Source organism: Tursiops truncatus, chromosome 5 (assembly GCF_011762595.2).
Source record: "Tursiops truncatus isolate mTurTru1 chromosome 5, mTurTru1.mat.Y, whole genome shotgun sequence".
NCBI classification, from domain to species: Eukaryota; Metazoa; Chordata; class Mammalia; order Artiodactyla; family Delphinidae; genus Tursiops; species Tursiops truncatus.
In genome coordinates this window covers 4,322,920-4,337,818 of record NC_047038.1, presented here as the reverse complement: position 1 = coordinate 4,337,818, position 14,899 = coordinate 4,322,920, and the positions used below count along the sequence as shown (strand labels likewise).

At 52.0% G+C, this 14,899-nt stretch overlaps 1 protein-coding gene across 4 annotated transcripts in view; it reads left to right on the top strand.

The window, feature by feature from the left end:
- Positions 1–14,899, top strand: part of TBC1D14 (TBC1 domain family member 14) — a 103,613-nt gene that overhangs the window by 7,783 nt on the left and 80,931 nt on the right. For all 4 annotated transcript variants that reach the window (XM_033856660.2, XM_033856661.2, XM_033856658.2 and 1 more), the window contains one exon: positions 2,672–3,410. In XM_033856660.2, coding sequence (XP_033712551.1) covers positions 2,689–3,410 — 722 coding nt within the window. In that variant the 5' untranslated portion in view covers positions 2,672–2,688. Of the gene's footprint in view, positions 1–2,671; positions 3,411–14,899 lie in introns of those variants that run through there.

Here is a 14,899-nt window from a genome sequence, read left to right as displayed (position 1 = left end):
TCTCCCCAGCTAGTAAGTGGCAGGGCCAGAATTTCAGCTGGGGCTGTCGGAGGGTCTCGGCTCTGCTTACTGTGAGTTTTTCCTCTTGTGTTTATGGCTTTTTGCCAGTTTGACCTGTTGGTGTGTTGATGGTATTTGGATAATTCTCATTACCTTTGGCGTTGCCAAAGATTAGCTCTTAACTATGTGCTAAAAATGTTTCTTACTGGATTTTCCTCTTGATTAAAAAAAAAAAGTAGAACTTTCAAATTGGTATACAGATTTATCTTCCTGTGTCTTCCCGTCGTGAATCCTGTTGTTTCACATCATGGTTTGGTTCGGGAGTTTTCCCAGCGCAGGGTTCCAGAGACAGTTTGCTGTGGCCTTGCCTGGGAGGAACTCCTGGCTGGGGACTCAGGGTAGGGGCCGCAGCCCAGGAAATTCAGGGCAGTGTGAACTGCAAAACAGTTAAGACAGGTTCCCATGTGGTGAGGGGAATGCCCAGATCCTTTCCGAGGATGAACTGAGTTTTTGCTCTGTAGGTTAGGGAAGCACTTTATTTTGTGCAATACCTTTATAATCTCATTTTTGTATTAAGCTGTAATTTTGCTTGTAGTTTTGTTTTGGTGTAGTTCTACCTTCCAAGAAAAATTGATAACCAATTAGTACGACACCATGATTAAATAATCCTTCCTTACTCACTGGGTTATATTTCAAGTTTTTATTCATAGTTCAGTCTATTTCTTTCTTTCTTTTTTTTTTTTTTGGCGGTACACGGGCCCCTCACTGCTGTGGCCTCTCCCGTTGCGGAGCACAGGCTCCGGACGCGCAGCCTCAGCGGCCATGGCCCACGGGCCCAGCCGCTCCGCGGCATGTGGGATCTTCCCGGACCGGGGCACGAACCCGTGTCCCCTGCATTGGCAGGTGGACTTTCAACCACTGCGCCACCAGGGAAGCCCAGTTCAGTCTATTTCTGAATTCCGCAATTGAATTCATTCCTTCTTATTTCTGTTTTTGCTCCAGTGCTGTACTGTGTGACTGGTTCCTTCCATGTCTGGGAGGGGGGGAGATTACCCCTCCCCCGTTTTCTGCTTTTAATGAATTTGCTTTGGCCGTGTTGACAGTGAGAGGCAGACCAGGCTTCCTGAAGGGGAGCGGGAAGCTCATTGCAAAAGCTAAAATAACACCCGAAAGGGGGTGGTTATCAGTGTTACTGCCAGGCTTCAGACCTTCAGCTGTTTGCTGTTGTATGATAGCAGCTGCTAACAGTGCCTGCGGTGGGGGGCGCCTGCTGAATGCCTTTCTCACGGCACTTTATTTAATTCTCCCAAGGCAATCTAGTGGAGTTGGGATTAGAACCCAGGAAGGACTGAGCCCAAAGTTCCCTTCTTTATGTGGTTTCTGTTCGATGGATCAAATTTAAAGGCACCACCAGGTTTCTTTAGTTTTTGATGTTTTAAAAGGACAGGAGAAGGTAATGTAACAAACCCCAGGGTTCTCAGAGCACAGGGGACTGTGCTGTCCAGGCTGATGCGCCTCCTACCCCAGTCTTAGGCCAGAGAACCATAGGCAGGGCCTGTGTGTTTACTGCAGGTTCATGGCCTTTATTTTTTCCTTTATTGATCATCCGTCTTCACTGAGCCAGCCTTCTGACCTGGGTTTTTATAACCCCAAACTATACCATTCATCCACTACTATGGCTTATTTTGGGGTCAGTCCTATAGATCCCAGCTCTGCGGCTAAATAACAATGTGATCCTGGACCCATTTCTTTTTTTTTTCTTTTTGGTTGCCTTGGGTCTTTGTTGCTGCGCGCAGGCATTCTCTAGTTGCGGCGAGCGGGGGCTACTCTTTGTTGTGGTGCATGGGCTTCTCATTGCGGTGGCTTCTCTTGTTGCGGAGCACGGGCTCTAGGGCACAGGCTCAGTAGTTGTGGTGCATGGGCTTAGTTGCTCCGCGGCATGTGGGGTCTTCCCGGACCAGGGCTCGAACCCGTGTCCCTTGCATTGGCAGGCAGATTCTTAACCACTGCGCCACCAGGGAAGTCCCATGGACCCGTTTCTTGACCTGAGCCTCAGTTTCTTCCATGGTAAAGGGGATAATATGCCCCGCCTTGTAGACCTGAGTAAGGTGACTAAAACATCGTGGAGACCCATGGCTAACTTGAATGTGTTTGGGGTCATCTCACTGCACATGGCATACACAGTTCATCTTCTTTTCTGTCATGAGGAAGGCGTCTCGATTTCTGTGCTGTCTCAGAACAAGTTGAACCTTGACTTATGTATGCGTTATGAATTCACATACTTTTGACAGAGGTATCCTGTTTATCATTTAAAAAAACGTGGAAAACAAAACCCCTTCTCTCTGCCCGGCACAGCCCTCACACTCCCAGTGCTGTCCTGAGGATCGCAGATGTGACTGGGGGCAGTGATGGGGATGATAAAGATGGTTATTTTATGTATTTTTACCCTAGGTGTATCCTTTGTTTGAATTATCTTCCTGTTGTTTTATATCATGATAATATACGTTAAAACTCTAGCTTCTGGCCCTGAATTAAAACTTGTGTATGTAGGGCTTGTTTCAAGGATTCCTCTTTTAAAAGGGGTGTCGGAACATTTGAACGTGCGTCAGAGGAATTGCATCTTTGGCTTTTATATTCACTGTCCTGATTTCCGTTTTGGTGTTTTTTCTAGTTTTTCCGTGGACCAAGATGACTGATGGAAACCTTTCCACCACTACAAATGGCGTAGCCTTGGTGGGCATTCTGGACGGTCGACCAGGAAACCACGTTCAGAACCTGCAACCCCTGAATCTCAAGGCACCCAGATCCCTCTCGTTGCCTGAGTACGGGCCCAAGCTGAAACTTGGTGCTTTAGAAGATCGGCACAGCCTTCAATCGGTGGACTCAGGCATCCCTACCCTAGAGATCGGCAACCCGGAACCTGTCCCCTGCAGCGTGGTCCACGTGAAGAGGAAACAGTCCGAGTCGGAGATCATCCCTGAGCGAGCCTGCCAGAGCGCGTGCCCACTGCCTTCCTACGCGCCACCAGCTCCCACCAGTGCCGAGCGGGAACAGAGTGTGCGGAAGTCCTCCACGTTTCCCAGGACAGGCTATGACTCAGTGAAGCTCTACAGCCCCACCTCCAAAACCCTGAACCGCAGCGACAATGTCTCAGTCTGCAGCGTGTCCAGTCTCGGCACAGAGCTGTCAACCACGCTGTCCGTCAGCAATGAGGACATCTTGGACCTCGTGGTCACGAGCAGCTCCAGTGCCATCGTGACCCTGGAGAATGACGATGACCCACAGTTTACTGATGTCACCTTGAGCTCCATCAAGGAAACCCGTGACCTACGCCAGCAGGACTGTGTTGATGAAACCGAGGAGGGGAGGAAATTGAAAATATTGGGACCATTTAGTAACTTCTTTACAAGGTAATGCCGTCTTTATCTCTCTAGAAGAGCCAGGTTATTCAGTTCAGACCAGTTGCTTTGTTGTTCTTGTCTGCAGTGTGTCCTGTGTTTCCTGCCCACAGAGCAGACACTGTCATACAGAAAATTATGCCGTTTCCAGTAGCCCAGAGTCCTGTGGACTTGTGCGGAGGACTGGTGATTCTGCTGTTCGATTCCTCACTGCTGGCTGTCACTTCTGTGTCCCTGTTACTCGCACAGTCTCTTGTCACTTCCTGGCCTCTGACCTGCTGTGGCTGAGGCTGACCTGTAAGTGGCCACTGTTACCAAATCAGCAGCCTTTGTCAGCTTTATTCTCCGAAGGGCCCTTTATGCTGATAACTTGAGTTTCTTGGGCCAAGCAGAGGGTGCTGGCGAGGGTGATATCGGACTTAGTAACTCCAGCCTCCGCTGGCACAACCCAGGGCAGGTATTTCTGGGTGCCCCTGGACGCGCGCCCTGTGCTCCTGCCTGGCTGTGCTCTTTTGTTCGTGTTCTGGCCCTGGGCCTGCTTCTGAGATGTGTGCTGTCACTGCACTGCAGCCACACACGTTCCCACCTGTGTTAGGACCAGGCCATCCACCCAGTCCCCGCGGTGCCCTGTCCCCAGGCGCCCAACCGGGATGCTGGCATCCCTGTGTCTCACCTTAAGCCCCGTGCAGCCCTTCCTACAGCCTCTTTTTTGTGCCCTTGTGTTTCCGTTCAACAAGTGTTTTGTGTTTGCGTCCTGGGCTCTGCCCTTGACAGGCAATATGGGAGTAATTCGGTAGTGACCTTGGGTGGGCTTGCGGGCTGGGGGTGGTGGAAGTGGACATATCAGTCAGTCACATAGGCAAACGTGAACTCTCAGACTGTGGAGTGCCGCAGGGAAGGGCCGAGGGCCCTGGAGACTGTGTGCAGAAGGGCCGTCTGGTCCCCAGCAGCTCTCTGGAGGGCCTGGGCCCAGGGCCTGGCAGGTAGGAACGCCGCCGTGGTCCACCTGGCTGCCCCTGTCTGTGCCCGTAGCGGAGCCCGTGTTGGACACTTGGCGGTACTGGTGTCCCTTCGAGGCGGTGGATGTGCTGGCTTGAATCAGCCGGGGCTTCTGCGGCTGTGGGCGCGCATGTCCACTTACGGCTGCCTCGGCTCACGCATCGTCTGACGGTGGGGTCGTCTTGGATGAGCCGAGACCAGTCCTGAGTGAGAAGCTCTCCGATGGCGGCTGTGGTTTTATGGGGCACCTCTTCTCTCTGATGCACCCGCAGACAGGTATTGTGCTACTCCCAGGAGAATCCTGGCCCCAGAACTCAGTGACTTCACGGTTGCCTTCAGTGGGAGAAACCCAAGAACCGTGGGGGAGACCCACGATCCTCACTGAGGCCATAGCCCTAAAACAGTGCTGCTGCAGATCAGGTCTGTGTGGCTGAACTGTTCCCTTTGCTCAGATCAGTGTCTTCAACTTTGCCTGTTGATGAATACCGCCTGGGTGCCTGTTAAATACGGCTCTTCAGGCTCCATCCCAGAGCTCCAGGATCAGAATCTCAGGGGAAGGGCTTTGGAGACAGGTTTTTAGAATCATCTGAGGTTCTTGGCAAATTTGGGAAACCTTGCTCGAAAATGGGGGTGGCTGGGAAACAGCATAGAGGAAAGAACTTAGCTTTGGAATTCAACAGATCTGCACCCACATTCTAGCTGTGTGACCTTGAACAAGTTACTTCTCCTCTCTGAGCTTTCTCATCTCTAAAGTAGCGTTAGTAAATAGCCTAGCACACGATGCCTATTGTGTTGTTGATTTATTGATACCGTGTTTGTAGTCGTACCTGCATTGTTCCCATCGTCATTTGCTTTCTGTCTCAGCTTCATCATCTACAAAATGGGTATGATGAGGCCTACTCCTGCAGTGGTCAGGGAGACGAAGTGGGCTCACACATGTGGACCTTAGTACGGACCCAGACAGAGTGAACGTTGCAGCGTCAGTTGTTTGTTGTGATGGTCGTGACTGCGTCTTGCTTTGTCTGCTTGCCTTTGTCTTACTGTCTATGTTGGAGCCTCATTTCCTTTGAAAGGAAACACTATCAATTACTGCAGATTGTTTCTTGAAAATCTTTCTCGGCTTTGTGCCACAGAAATCAAATGTCTCCTCGTTGTTTTTTTCTTAATTCTTATCTCCTTCCCCTCGTTTTGATGACTGTGACATCATTATTGTGAGCCATTATTAAGTACCTTTGGGAAGCAGGTGGCATATTAATGACAAGTGAATCAAGATCTGTGATATCGTGGGCCAAGTGTAGTGAATTTTTTGTCCTGGAGTCTTAAGTGTTAGAGAAGAGTTTCAGTCCATAATTCCTTTGAGAGGAAAACGGGGGGTTCTGTGCAAAAATGTCTGGAACCCACTAAACATTTTACAGGTGAGTTTATAGGCAGGGCCTGGCACACAGCAGGTACTTCGAGGACGGTGGACCGTGTGAGTTCTTGTTGGGGGCAGGGCTGCGGCTGGAGCTGGTCCTTCGTGGTTCCCAGCCCAGGCTTCTGAGTCATCCTGTGTCTCCACTCTGTCCCCTCAACCCAGTGACTCCCTTGACCCTCGTGCCCGTCTGTTGTCCTTGTCCTCACCGAGTCCACTTCTGGGTTGTAGAAAGCAGTGTGGGCGGCATTGTGGAAGGCCGGTCTAGGAGAATGGGGCTCAGAGGAAGCAGTGGAGGTGGTCAGGGAACTTGGAGCCTGAGGGAGCAGACATGTTGGTGAACCTGACTGCTTGATGAGGGTGGCCTGGACGAGTCAGGAGCAGAGGAGCGCCAGGAGGGCTGGCTGAGCCCGGCCACTGCCCCGAGGAAGCCCAGGCCCAGCTCCAGTTTGTGCCTTTGGCCCCTCCTTCACATAGGCTGCGGTAAGCACCTCCTGTGGAGACTCCACCCTGAGCTTAGAGATAGTCCCTGCCCGTAAGGAGCTCCCTCCAGTGGGGGAGATGGACACACACTGCAGGGGTGGGGGGCACGAGTCTTGACATGGGGCTGTGTGTGTGTGTGTGTGTGTGTGTGTGCGCGCGCGCGTGCGTGTTGGGGGTACCGAGGTCAGGAGCACTGGTTCAGGAGTTGGGCTGCCTGGGTTCCGTGTTAGCTGTCCTACTTAATAGCTGTGTGACCATGGGCAAGTTACTTCACCTCCCTGAGCCTTAAATGGGGCATAAAACTACTGTGCGAGGTTAGAGGTCAAATAGGTGAAGCACCTAGCACACTTCCTGGCCCTCCGTAAGTAGTAGCTATCAGTGATTCTAACATAAATATTATCATTTCTAAAAAATATGTTTTCTAAAGCTTTCTCTGGTTCTTATCCCCATATTGTGCTTTACTTTGATCAATCCAGGATTGAAAAAGATCAGGATTTCTCCACTTTGGCTCTGTTGACATTTGGGGAGGGGTGACTCTTTGTGGTGGGAGCTGTCCTGTGCATTGAAGGCTGTTTAGCAGCATCCCTGGCCTCTACCCACTAGATGCCAGTAGCATCTTTCCAATTGTGACAACCGAAAATATCCTCAGACAGTGCCGAATGTCCCTGGAGGGCTGGGGTGGGGAGATGGGCAAAATCGCCCAACTGTCGAGGACTGCTGAGCTAGCAGGTTGTAAATGTTGGTATTTAATTGCTTCTTTGAAGGAAATTTACTAATGTTGTATACATATGTATATTTTTCGTTAAAGTCTAGTTGATTTATAATATTATATTAGTTTCAGTGATTCAATATTTTAATAGATTTATTCCATTTAAAGTTATTATAGGGACTTCCCTGGTGGTCCAGTGGCTAAGACTCTGCACTCCCAATGCAGGGGGCCTGGGTTCGATCCCTAGTCAGGGAACTAGATCCCACACGCCGCGACCAAAGATCCGCGTGCCACAGCTAAAGGTCCCGCGTGCCTCAACGAAGATCCCATGTGCTGCGACTAAGACCTGGTGCAGCCAAATAAATAAATACTAAAAAAAAAAAAAAAAAAAAGTTAATATAAAGTATTGGCTATCTTCCACTGATGTAATATATTTTAAGCAGGATCCTCATCTTTTTTTTTTTTTTTTTTTTTTTTTTTTGTGGTACACGGGCCTCTCACTGTTGTGACCTCTCCCATTGTGGAGCACACGCTCTGGACGCGCAGGCTCAGCGGCCATGGCTCATGGGCCCAGCCCCTCCGCGGCATGTGGGATCTTCCCGGACCGGGGCAGGAACCCGTGTGCCCTGCATCGGCAGGCGGACTCCCAACCACTGTGCCACCAGGGAAGCCCAGGATCCTCATCTTATATAGAAGAGAGGGACTGTGTTCAGGGCTCCTCTGAGCCCGGTGTAGTGTAAGAGCCTTTATCTAAAAAGCTGGACAGCAAATATGAGAGGAATTCAGTAACACACTTGTTTTCCACAGGAGATAGGGCTGGGATTTCTGTGAAGCCCGGGGTTTAAGGCTACTCATCTGCTCCGGGCTGGAAGGTAGTAATTACCTTTGACCACTTACACCTTCTTTTGTGCAGCCCTTTATTAAGCTCTCAGGAGAGATGAGCTGAGTATCCTTTGCTGAGAAGCGATGCTTGAACTGCATCTGAAGGGTGAGAAGGAGCTCGCCAAGCGAAGACGTGGGGCAGAGGGGACAGCTTGTGGACGGCTGGGAGCCGTGGAGCCCCTGGGTGTGTTTAAAGGAGTGTAATGAAGCATTTTTCCGGTCCGCTTCCCGACCTGGCTGAGAGGTCCTTGTGGGCACAGTCTGTGTCTGGTTCGCCCTGGCACTGAGTTGTAATTCAAAGATAGAGACAGAGGAGTTGGTGGTTCAGAGCCGGAGCTGCTCAGACCCAGGTTTGAACCTCAGCTCTGCCATTTTTGACCTGTGTGACCTCAAGAAACTTCCTTAATAACCTCTGTGGTCCCCAGGGTGTACTGGGTGACAGGGGGTTAATTGTGCCTCTTGTGAAGCGTTGACGTGGAGGTTAGAAGACATCCTCCAGGTGAGGCTCTGGGCAGAGCACATGCCCAGTATGAGCAGGTTGGGTTCCTGGCCCTGCTCTCTGCTTTTGTTGGGTTTCCCATAAGATTTCACTTTTTTAAAAAGGGAGTGTGAAAAAACTTGAAACCACTGGCTTAAGAAAAATAAATCTTTAGATGGGCACTTTGACTCAGTGGGCAAGTGCGCAACTAAAATTTTAGTTCCTGTACCGATCTAGGCATTTGGGATTTGACCATTTGAAAAGCGACATGAGCAGTGCTAAGGAACGTATCTGCCCCCTGCTTTCTCTTTAGGGAGGTGAGTTAGCTTACCAACAGGGCGGACGCACTTCAGAGACACGTGACAGCCAGAGCCCTTGGCACAGGGAGTAACAGACAATGCCCAGTGCCTGCCGGGTGCCATTCTCAGCACTTCTGAGGGGTCACCTTGCTTAATCTTCAACTGCCACACGAGGGAGTGCCGTGTGTTAGATTCGATGGGCTGGCTTGTCCATCCTTCTAGGGGCCTTTCCTGCACTGTGGAGCCAGGGAGTTAAAAATGTATGTTTCCCAGAGATGCTTGCAGCCAGGGCTCTAGGCATGAATTAGGTCCCGTTTGTGAAAGATTTGAGGCCGAAGTCAGGTGGAGACCATGTTTCCTCCCCTTTTGGCTGTTTTCTGCTGTTTAGTGATGTCATAGAGATGTGAGGCTTCCCCGCAGCATCCTCCCTGTGTCCCTTTCCCGAATGTGTAGAGGCCGCGGCGGTGCAGGAGGTGTCTGCATTCTGCATCCCAGGGTTGAGAGGGGTTGTGGTGGCTTCCTGCTCCTGTTGCATTCCACTCCAGTGGCAGTTCAGATGTGGCCGCTCCCCTGGTGCGTCAGTTCTGTGTTCAGGGAGCCGTTCCTGGGGGCCCCGTTTAGAGGTGCCTAGCTCAGCCCTTACAACGGTTTTGAAATCATCTAATTCCTTGAGTTAAATCCCTTTCTGCTTAAAATTCCTAGAGTGGGTTCTGTATGCTGCACTGAAAGCTGATGGATTCAGGTGAGTGCCGTAATAATTCTCATTTATAGGTGAGGAAACTGAGGCAAGAGGTGGTTAAGTAGCTAGCAAGGGATACAAAGATGATACGGGGTTTGGGACTCTGAACTTAGGTTTCTTTTCTGGAAAGCAGAAATAAGTTCATGCTTCAAAGGATTAAATGGGGAGGAAATAAATGTACACGGATGGGAAGCACCCAGCACATGGCAGGCATATTAATGTCTAATTTATTTATTTGTTTATTTTTTTTTTTGCCTGACTGTAGTTTTCTACTGCTTTGACCATTTTAGAATTAGCATCAGTGAATTGAGGTATAACATTGTAACTGTGAATTTTCTGTAAAATGTGCTTGCCAATATTCTTGGTGACTTTGACCTGGCATTAGTGATATACAGCAAACACCTGCTGTATATCTGAGCTGCCGGGGTGTGTGTATGTGTACGCACATGCACCGCTGTGATACCTGGACGGAGCGCTGGTTGGTGTTCTCTTGATCTCCCTGTTTGCTGGCGTGTGGTCTTGGGTAAGCCATCCACTCAGCCTCTCTGGGGCTTAGGGTCCTTGTCTGCAAAATGAGCTGAGGGTGTCCTCCTCCGAGTTGTGAAAATGAAAGGAGGGACCTGATCAAGGTGTCGAGCTCAAGCGCCAGGCAAGAAGATACGAAGATGGGCAGACACAGCTGCAGGCGGCCGTGCAAATCCCTATACTGTGCCGTGTGATGAGGGTTTGGAAAGAGTTACGAGCACAGCAGCAAATGCCCTGGGGAGGTCCAGAAAGAAATATAGGGCTGACACGCCAGCAGGCCTTCGAAAGTGTCTTCCGTGTGCACAAGGTTGAGACAGTGTTTCTTTGTCAACGTCACAGGAGCAGGGAAAAGCCCAGCATTTCTGGGAAAGCACCGTAGCAGGAGGTGCTCAGGATGGAGAGCAGAGGTGGGAGAGGAGATGGAAAGGTGGGCAGGAGCTCATATTCGGCAGGGCCTTTAGGACCCACATTCAGGCTCAAAGCACTCAAAGCACGTTAAGAGCCACACACAGTAAGATGCAGGTCTGCCCAGGAGCTGATGACTGCCTTGACAAGAGAGGGTTGAACCTGGTTAGAGGAGGGGCTCCCCTTGGGGGAGGGAGTAGCTGCCCTGTTCTGAGCACACACCAGGCACTTCACTCTCCCTCAGGCATGTGTTTCACAGCCCTTCGAGTAGGGACTGTGACCTTTCACTTGTCCAACTCCGAAGTCCCTGCTCTTTCTACGGAAGACACAGCCCTGCCCCTTGTCACGTGTGTGTCGTGATCAGAAAGGAGAGGGGGACTTGGGCAGGGAGGGCAGGAGGAGAGGAGGTGGAGACTCTGCAGGCCGGAGGAGCAGAGACTAAGCCGGGTGGGTCGGGGGACAGGGTCGTGACACTTCCTCAGGGCTGGGGTCAGCTCCGAGGCTTGCTGGCTCGCGGGCGGGGGCGTGGGGGGCTGCGGCAGAGCAGGGTCAGTGCCAGGCGCCGCCTTGGCCTTGAGCGCGGAGGAGCAGGGGGGCTCTAGCAGGCAAGGACCCTGCTAGGGTGGTTCCGATGTCCCTAATGAAAGGTCTGTGAGGCGTCTCCGTTATTCCGAGTGTTGCCCTTTCTGTGTGCCTTGTTTTCACAGGCACACGTTTACCCTGGGGCTTCTGACCCTGTTTTGAAACCCGCACCCCAGGGTTTTCAGCGCCTCCGATGTGAATTCTCGTACCAGGTGGATTTTCAGTAGCTCAGCCCCCTTGATTACGGAATGCCTGCACTTCTTTTCCGACCCCTGTTCGCCCAGCTCAGTTCTCACCAACTGGTGTTTAGGCACCTGGGAGGTCATCGGTGACCTTGACTAGAGATGTTTCTCTCACTCCAGGTGAGGGTCAGTTTGAGGTTGTCCTTTGAGTTCGGAGAAGATGCAGCAGATAGTGGCCCTCTGCCAACATGTGACGGGAGCCGCAGGAGGCCGGCCGTCTGTGCTGGACACTTGGGGGAGGTTGGGTGCCGCCGCAGGCACTGTTGGAGAGCCCTTCTGTCGGCGATACAGCTGTGCTCAGAAGGAACAGCTGGGTTTGTTGAGGGTGCGTTGCCTCCCTGTGCTTTGCTAGGCTTTGTTTGTTTTCTTTTGGCAGCAAGTCGCAGCCATGGTAATTTATTTATTGAGTGCCTGCAGTGTACCAAGCCTTGAGCTAGGTCCTCATGTATGTTTCTCATCATACGTTCTTTCCAGAAATATTTACTGAGCAGCCACCATATGCCAAGGCGCTGTTCTAGGTACTTGGGATTGATCTGTGGACCAAAGACCTTTGTCCTCGGAGAGCTTACATTCTAGTGGGGGGAGGCAGATAATAATCACCATTAATAAATAAGTGAAGCATATATGTGGGCAGTGATGAGTGCTGGGAGGAAAATGAGAGAGTAGAGGTGGTAAGAGGGGCAGGGGGACTGGAGAAGGCAGGTCAGGGTTGCCCACAGAAGCGGTGCCCATCGGGTGAATGAAGAGGAGAGGTTTAAGCAAAGACTTGAAGCAGGTAAGGAAGTTCATGGAGCAGATGCCTGGGGGAGGAGCGCCTCAGGCCGGGGAGCGAAGAGGCCGAGCAGTGAGGAGGGGGCTGAGGTCAGTGGGACCAGGCCCCGTGCGGGCCTGGAGGCTGCTGTAGGTGGTGACGGAGGAGTCTGGACCTGGGGAGCTGGGTCTGAGCAGGGATGCGAGTTTGGAGTTGTTGGCACTCCAGCAACTCCAGGGGGTTTGGGACAAGGTGAGGTCACCAAGAGGAACGAGCACGGAGCGCTGAGAGGCCTGCGGAGAGGAGGAGCCCCGCGGGAGGCAGGCCGGGGAGGTGGAGGAATGGGGTGCCGGAGCCCAGGGAAGCCAGGAGCAGACCAGACAGGGCGTCGGGGGTGGGGTGTGATCGGCTGGGCCGAGGGTGCTCGAGGGTCAGGGGAGATGGGGACAAGTGACTTTAGCAAAGGGACCTTGGCCAGAGCTGTTCTAGGGGAGCCGTGCGGGGCCAAGCATAACTGGAGCAAAGTTAAGGGAACGGGAGGAGGGAAGCTGGAAGCGGCAAGCGCAGTGCTTTTGGTGGGTTAGCTGCGTCGGGGGCAAGGAAAGGGGGTGATAGCTGGAGGAAGAAGTGGTGTGAGCTTGCTTCTTTAAGACTGGAGAAATCCTTTTTGTTTTTGTTTTTGTTACTATTTTTGTTTACTGTGAAGTAAAAGAGTAGAAGTTGAACATATCAGAGAGAGTAGAGAATTCTGGAGCCTTGTCCCTGAGTTGCCTCCGTCGGAGTGGGATCTAGGGCTCAAACAGAGAAATTGGCTTTGGCCGGGTGGCGTCATCTGGATAGACAGGCGGCGGAGCAGAGTGTGTGGGCACAGATGCTGGAGGCCAGATGTGGCCATAGGAGACTGGAAGTCCTCTCTTTTTCAGTGCATAGAGACTACTTTATTGTTTTTAATGCTGCTTCATTGTTTTGTGTGTGTGTGTGTGAATATAGATTTTAATCAACATATTTGCTTTTTAAAAGGTAGACTTTATTTTTTAGAGCAGTCTTAGGTGCACTGCAACGTGAAGCAGAGTTCCCATATACCTCCTCCTCCGGGACCTGCGCAGACCCCCACTGTCAGCATCCCTGCCAGAGTGGTACCTTTGTTGCAGTCAATGAGCCTGCATTGATACTGGGTTGGCGAAAAAGCTCGTTCTGGTTTTTCCATAACATTTTATGGAAAAACCCGAATAAACTTTTTGGCCAACCCGATAGATACATCGTTATCACCCAAAGTCCATAGTTTACATGAGGGTTCACGCTTTTTTTTTTTTTTTGCGGTACGCGGGCCTCTCACTGTTGTGGCCTCTCCCGTTGCGGAGCACAGGCTCCGGACGCGCAGGCTCAGCGGCCATGGCTCACGGGCCAGCTGCTCTGCGGCATGTGGGATCTTCCCGGACTGGGGCACGAACCCGTGTCCCCTGCATCGGCAGGCGGTCTGTCAACCACTGCGCCACCAGGGAAGCCCCGAGGGTTCACTCTTGGTGTTGTACATTCTGTGGGTTTGGACAAGTGTGTCATGACATGTATCCACCATTATAGGATCAGACAGAGTAGCTGCACAGCCCTAAAAATCTGTTTGCTCTGTCTCGTCATCCCTCCCTCTCCACTAACCCCCGGTGACTGCTTTTTTTACTGCCTCCATAGTTTTATCTTTTCCATCATCAGGATCATACAGTCCGCAGCTTTTTCAGATTGGCTTCTTTCACTTAGTGATATGCGTTTAAGGTTCCTCCATGGCTTTCAGTGCCTTGCTGGCTCATCTCATTTTAGTGCCGAGTGACAGTCACTGGATGGATGGACCACGGTTTATTTATCCCTTCACCTACTGAAGGACATACTGGTTGCTTCCAAGTTTTGGCAGTTCCCAGTAAAGCTGCTGTAAGCATGCGTGTGCGGGTTTTTGTGTGGAAGTAAGTTTTCAGCTCCTTTGGGTGAATACCAAGGAAGCCTGATTGCTGGATGGAATGGTAAGGGTATGTTTAGTTTTGGAAGAGATTGCCACTGCCTTCCGACGTGGCTGCACCATTCTGCGTTCCCACCAGCAGTGAGCGAGAGTTACTGTTGCTCCACGTTCTCGCCAGCATTTGCTGTTGTCAGTGGAATTCTCTTTCTGTTGCATCATTTTCTTGGTGAAGTAGGAAGCAAGATCCTCAGCTGACAGCGAGGGTGGCGACGGAGGAGCAGGGAAGTAGGTGTGAACGCCATCCAGGTGGCTGGGAGAGTAAAGGGCAGGGCAGCGTGACTGCGGGGGCGTCAGGGGTCTGGCCCGTGGCTGGAGACCAGGCAGCTGTGCCTCTTCTCCCGTGGGTTCCCTGCACGGGTACGCACGTGGGGCAGGGGCGTAGTTTCGCTGAGTGGGTCCAGTGAAGTGAGAGGCAGGCAGGGGAGCTGAGGGTATGTGTAAGAGTGTGACCTGGCCTTGGAGCCGAGCCAGGGGTAGGGGGTGTCTGGGGGGTGAGGGTCAGTGAAAGGAGGAAGGCTCAGCAGAGACTCCGGTGGGTGGGGAAATCAGAGGAGCCAGTTGGAAAGACGCAAGGCTCGAGGTTGGTGGGGTCTTCACCTCGAGAGCAAACGGGCTTAGGGTCACACGGCTAGTTGGCAGTGGGGCTTGGAGGGGCTCAGCCCGCCTCCTCTGCAGCCCCAGTCTGTCTGCTCTGCTCTGGGCCACCACACTGTTAGAGCTCTGTCTGATGGCTCTGGTCAGGGAAGGCGGAAGAAAGGCGGCGAAGTGCCTCGTCCCGCTCCTGTCGCGTGCTGGGGCGGGAGAGGGAGGCAGCGCTGCTGTCCCAGGGGCATGGTCATGATCGGCACTGCTCTGGTGGGCTGGCCATGGGTATAAGAAGACCCCCATTTGTGAACAGCACCCCGTCCTCAGGGAGATGTTGGCGTGGGGTGCGGGGTCCCGTGTTTGGGGCCGGGGGAGAACCGTGGGAAATAGCGCTGAATGGGCCGTG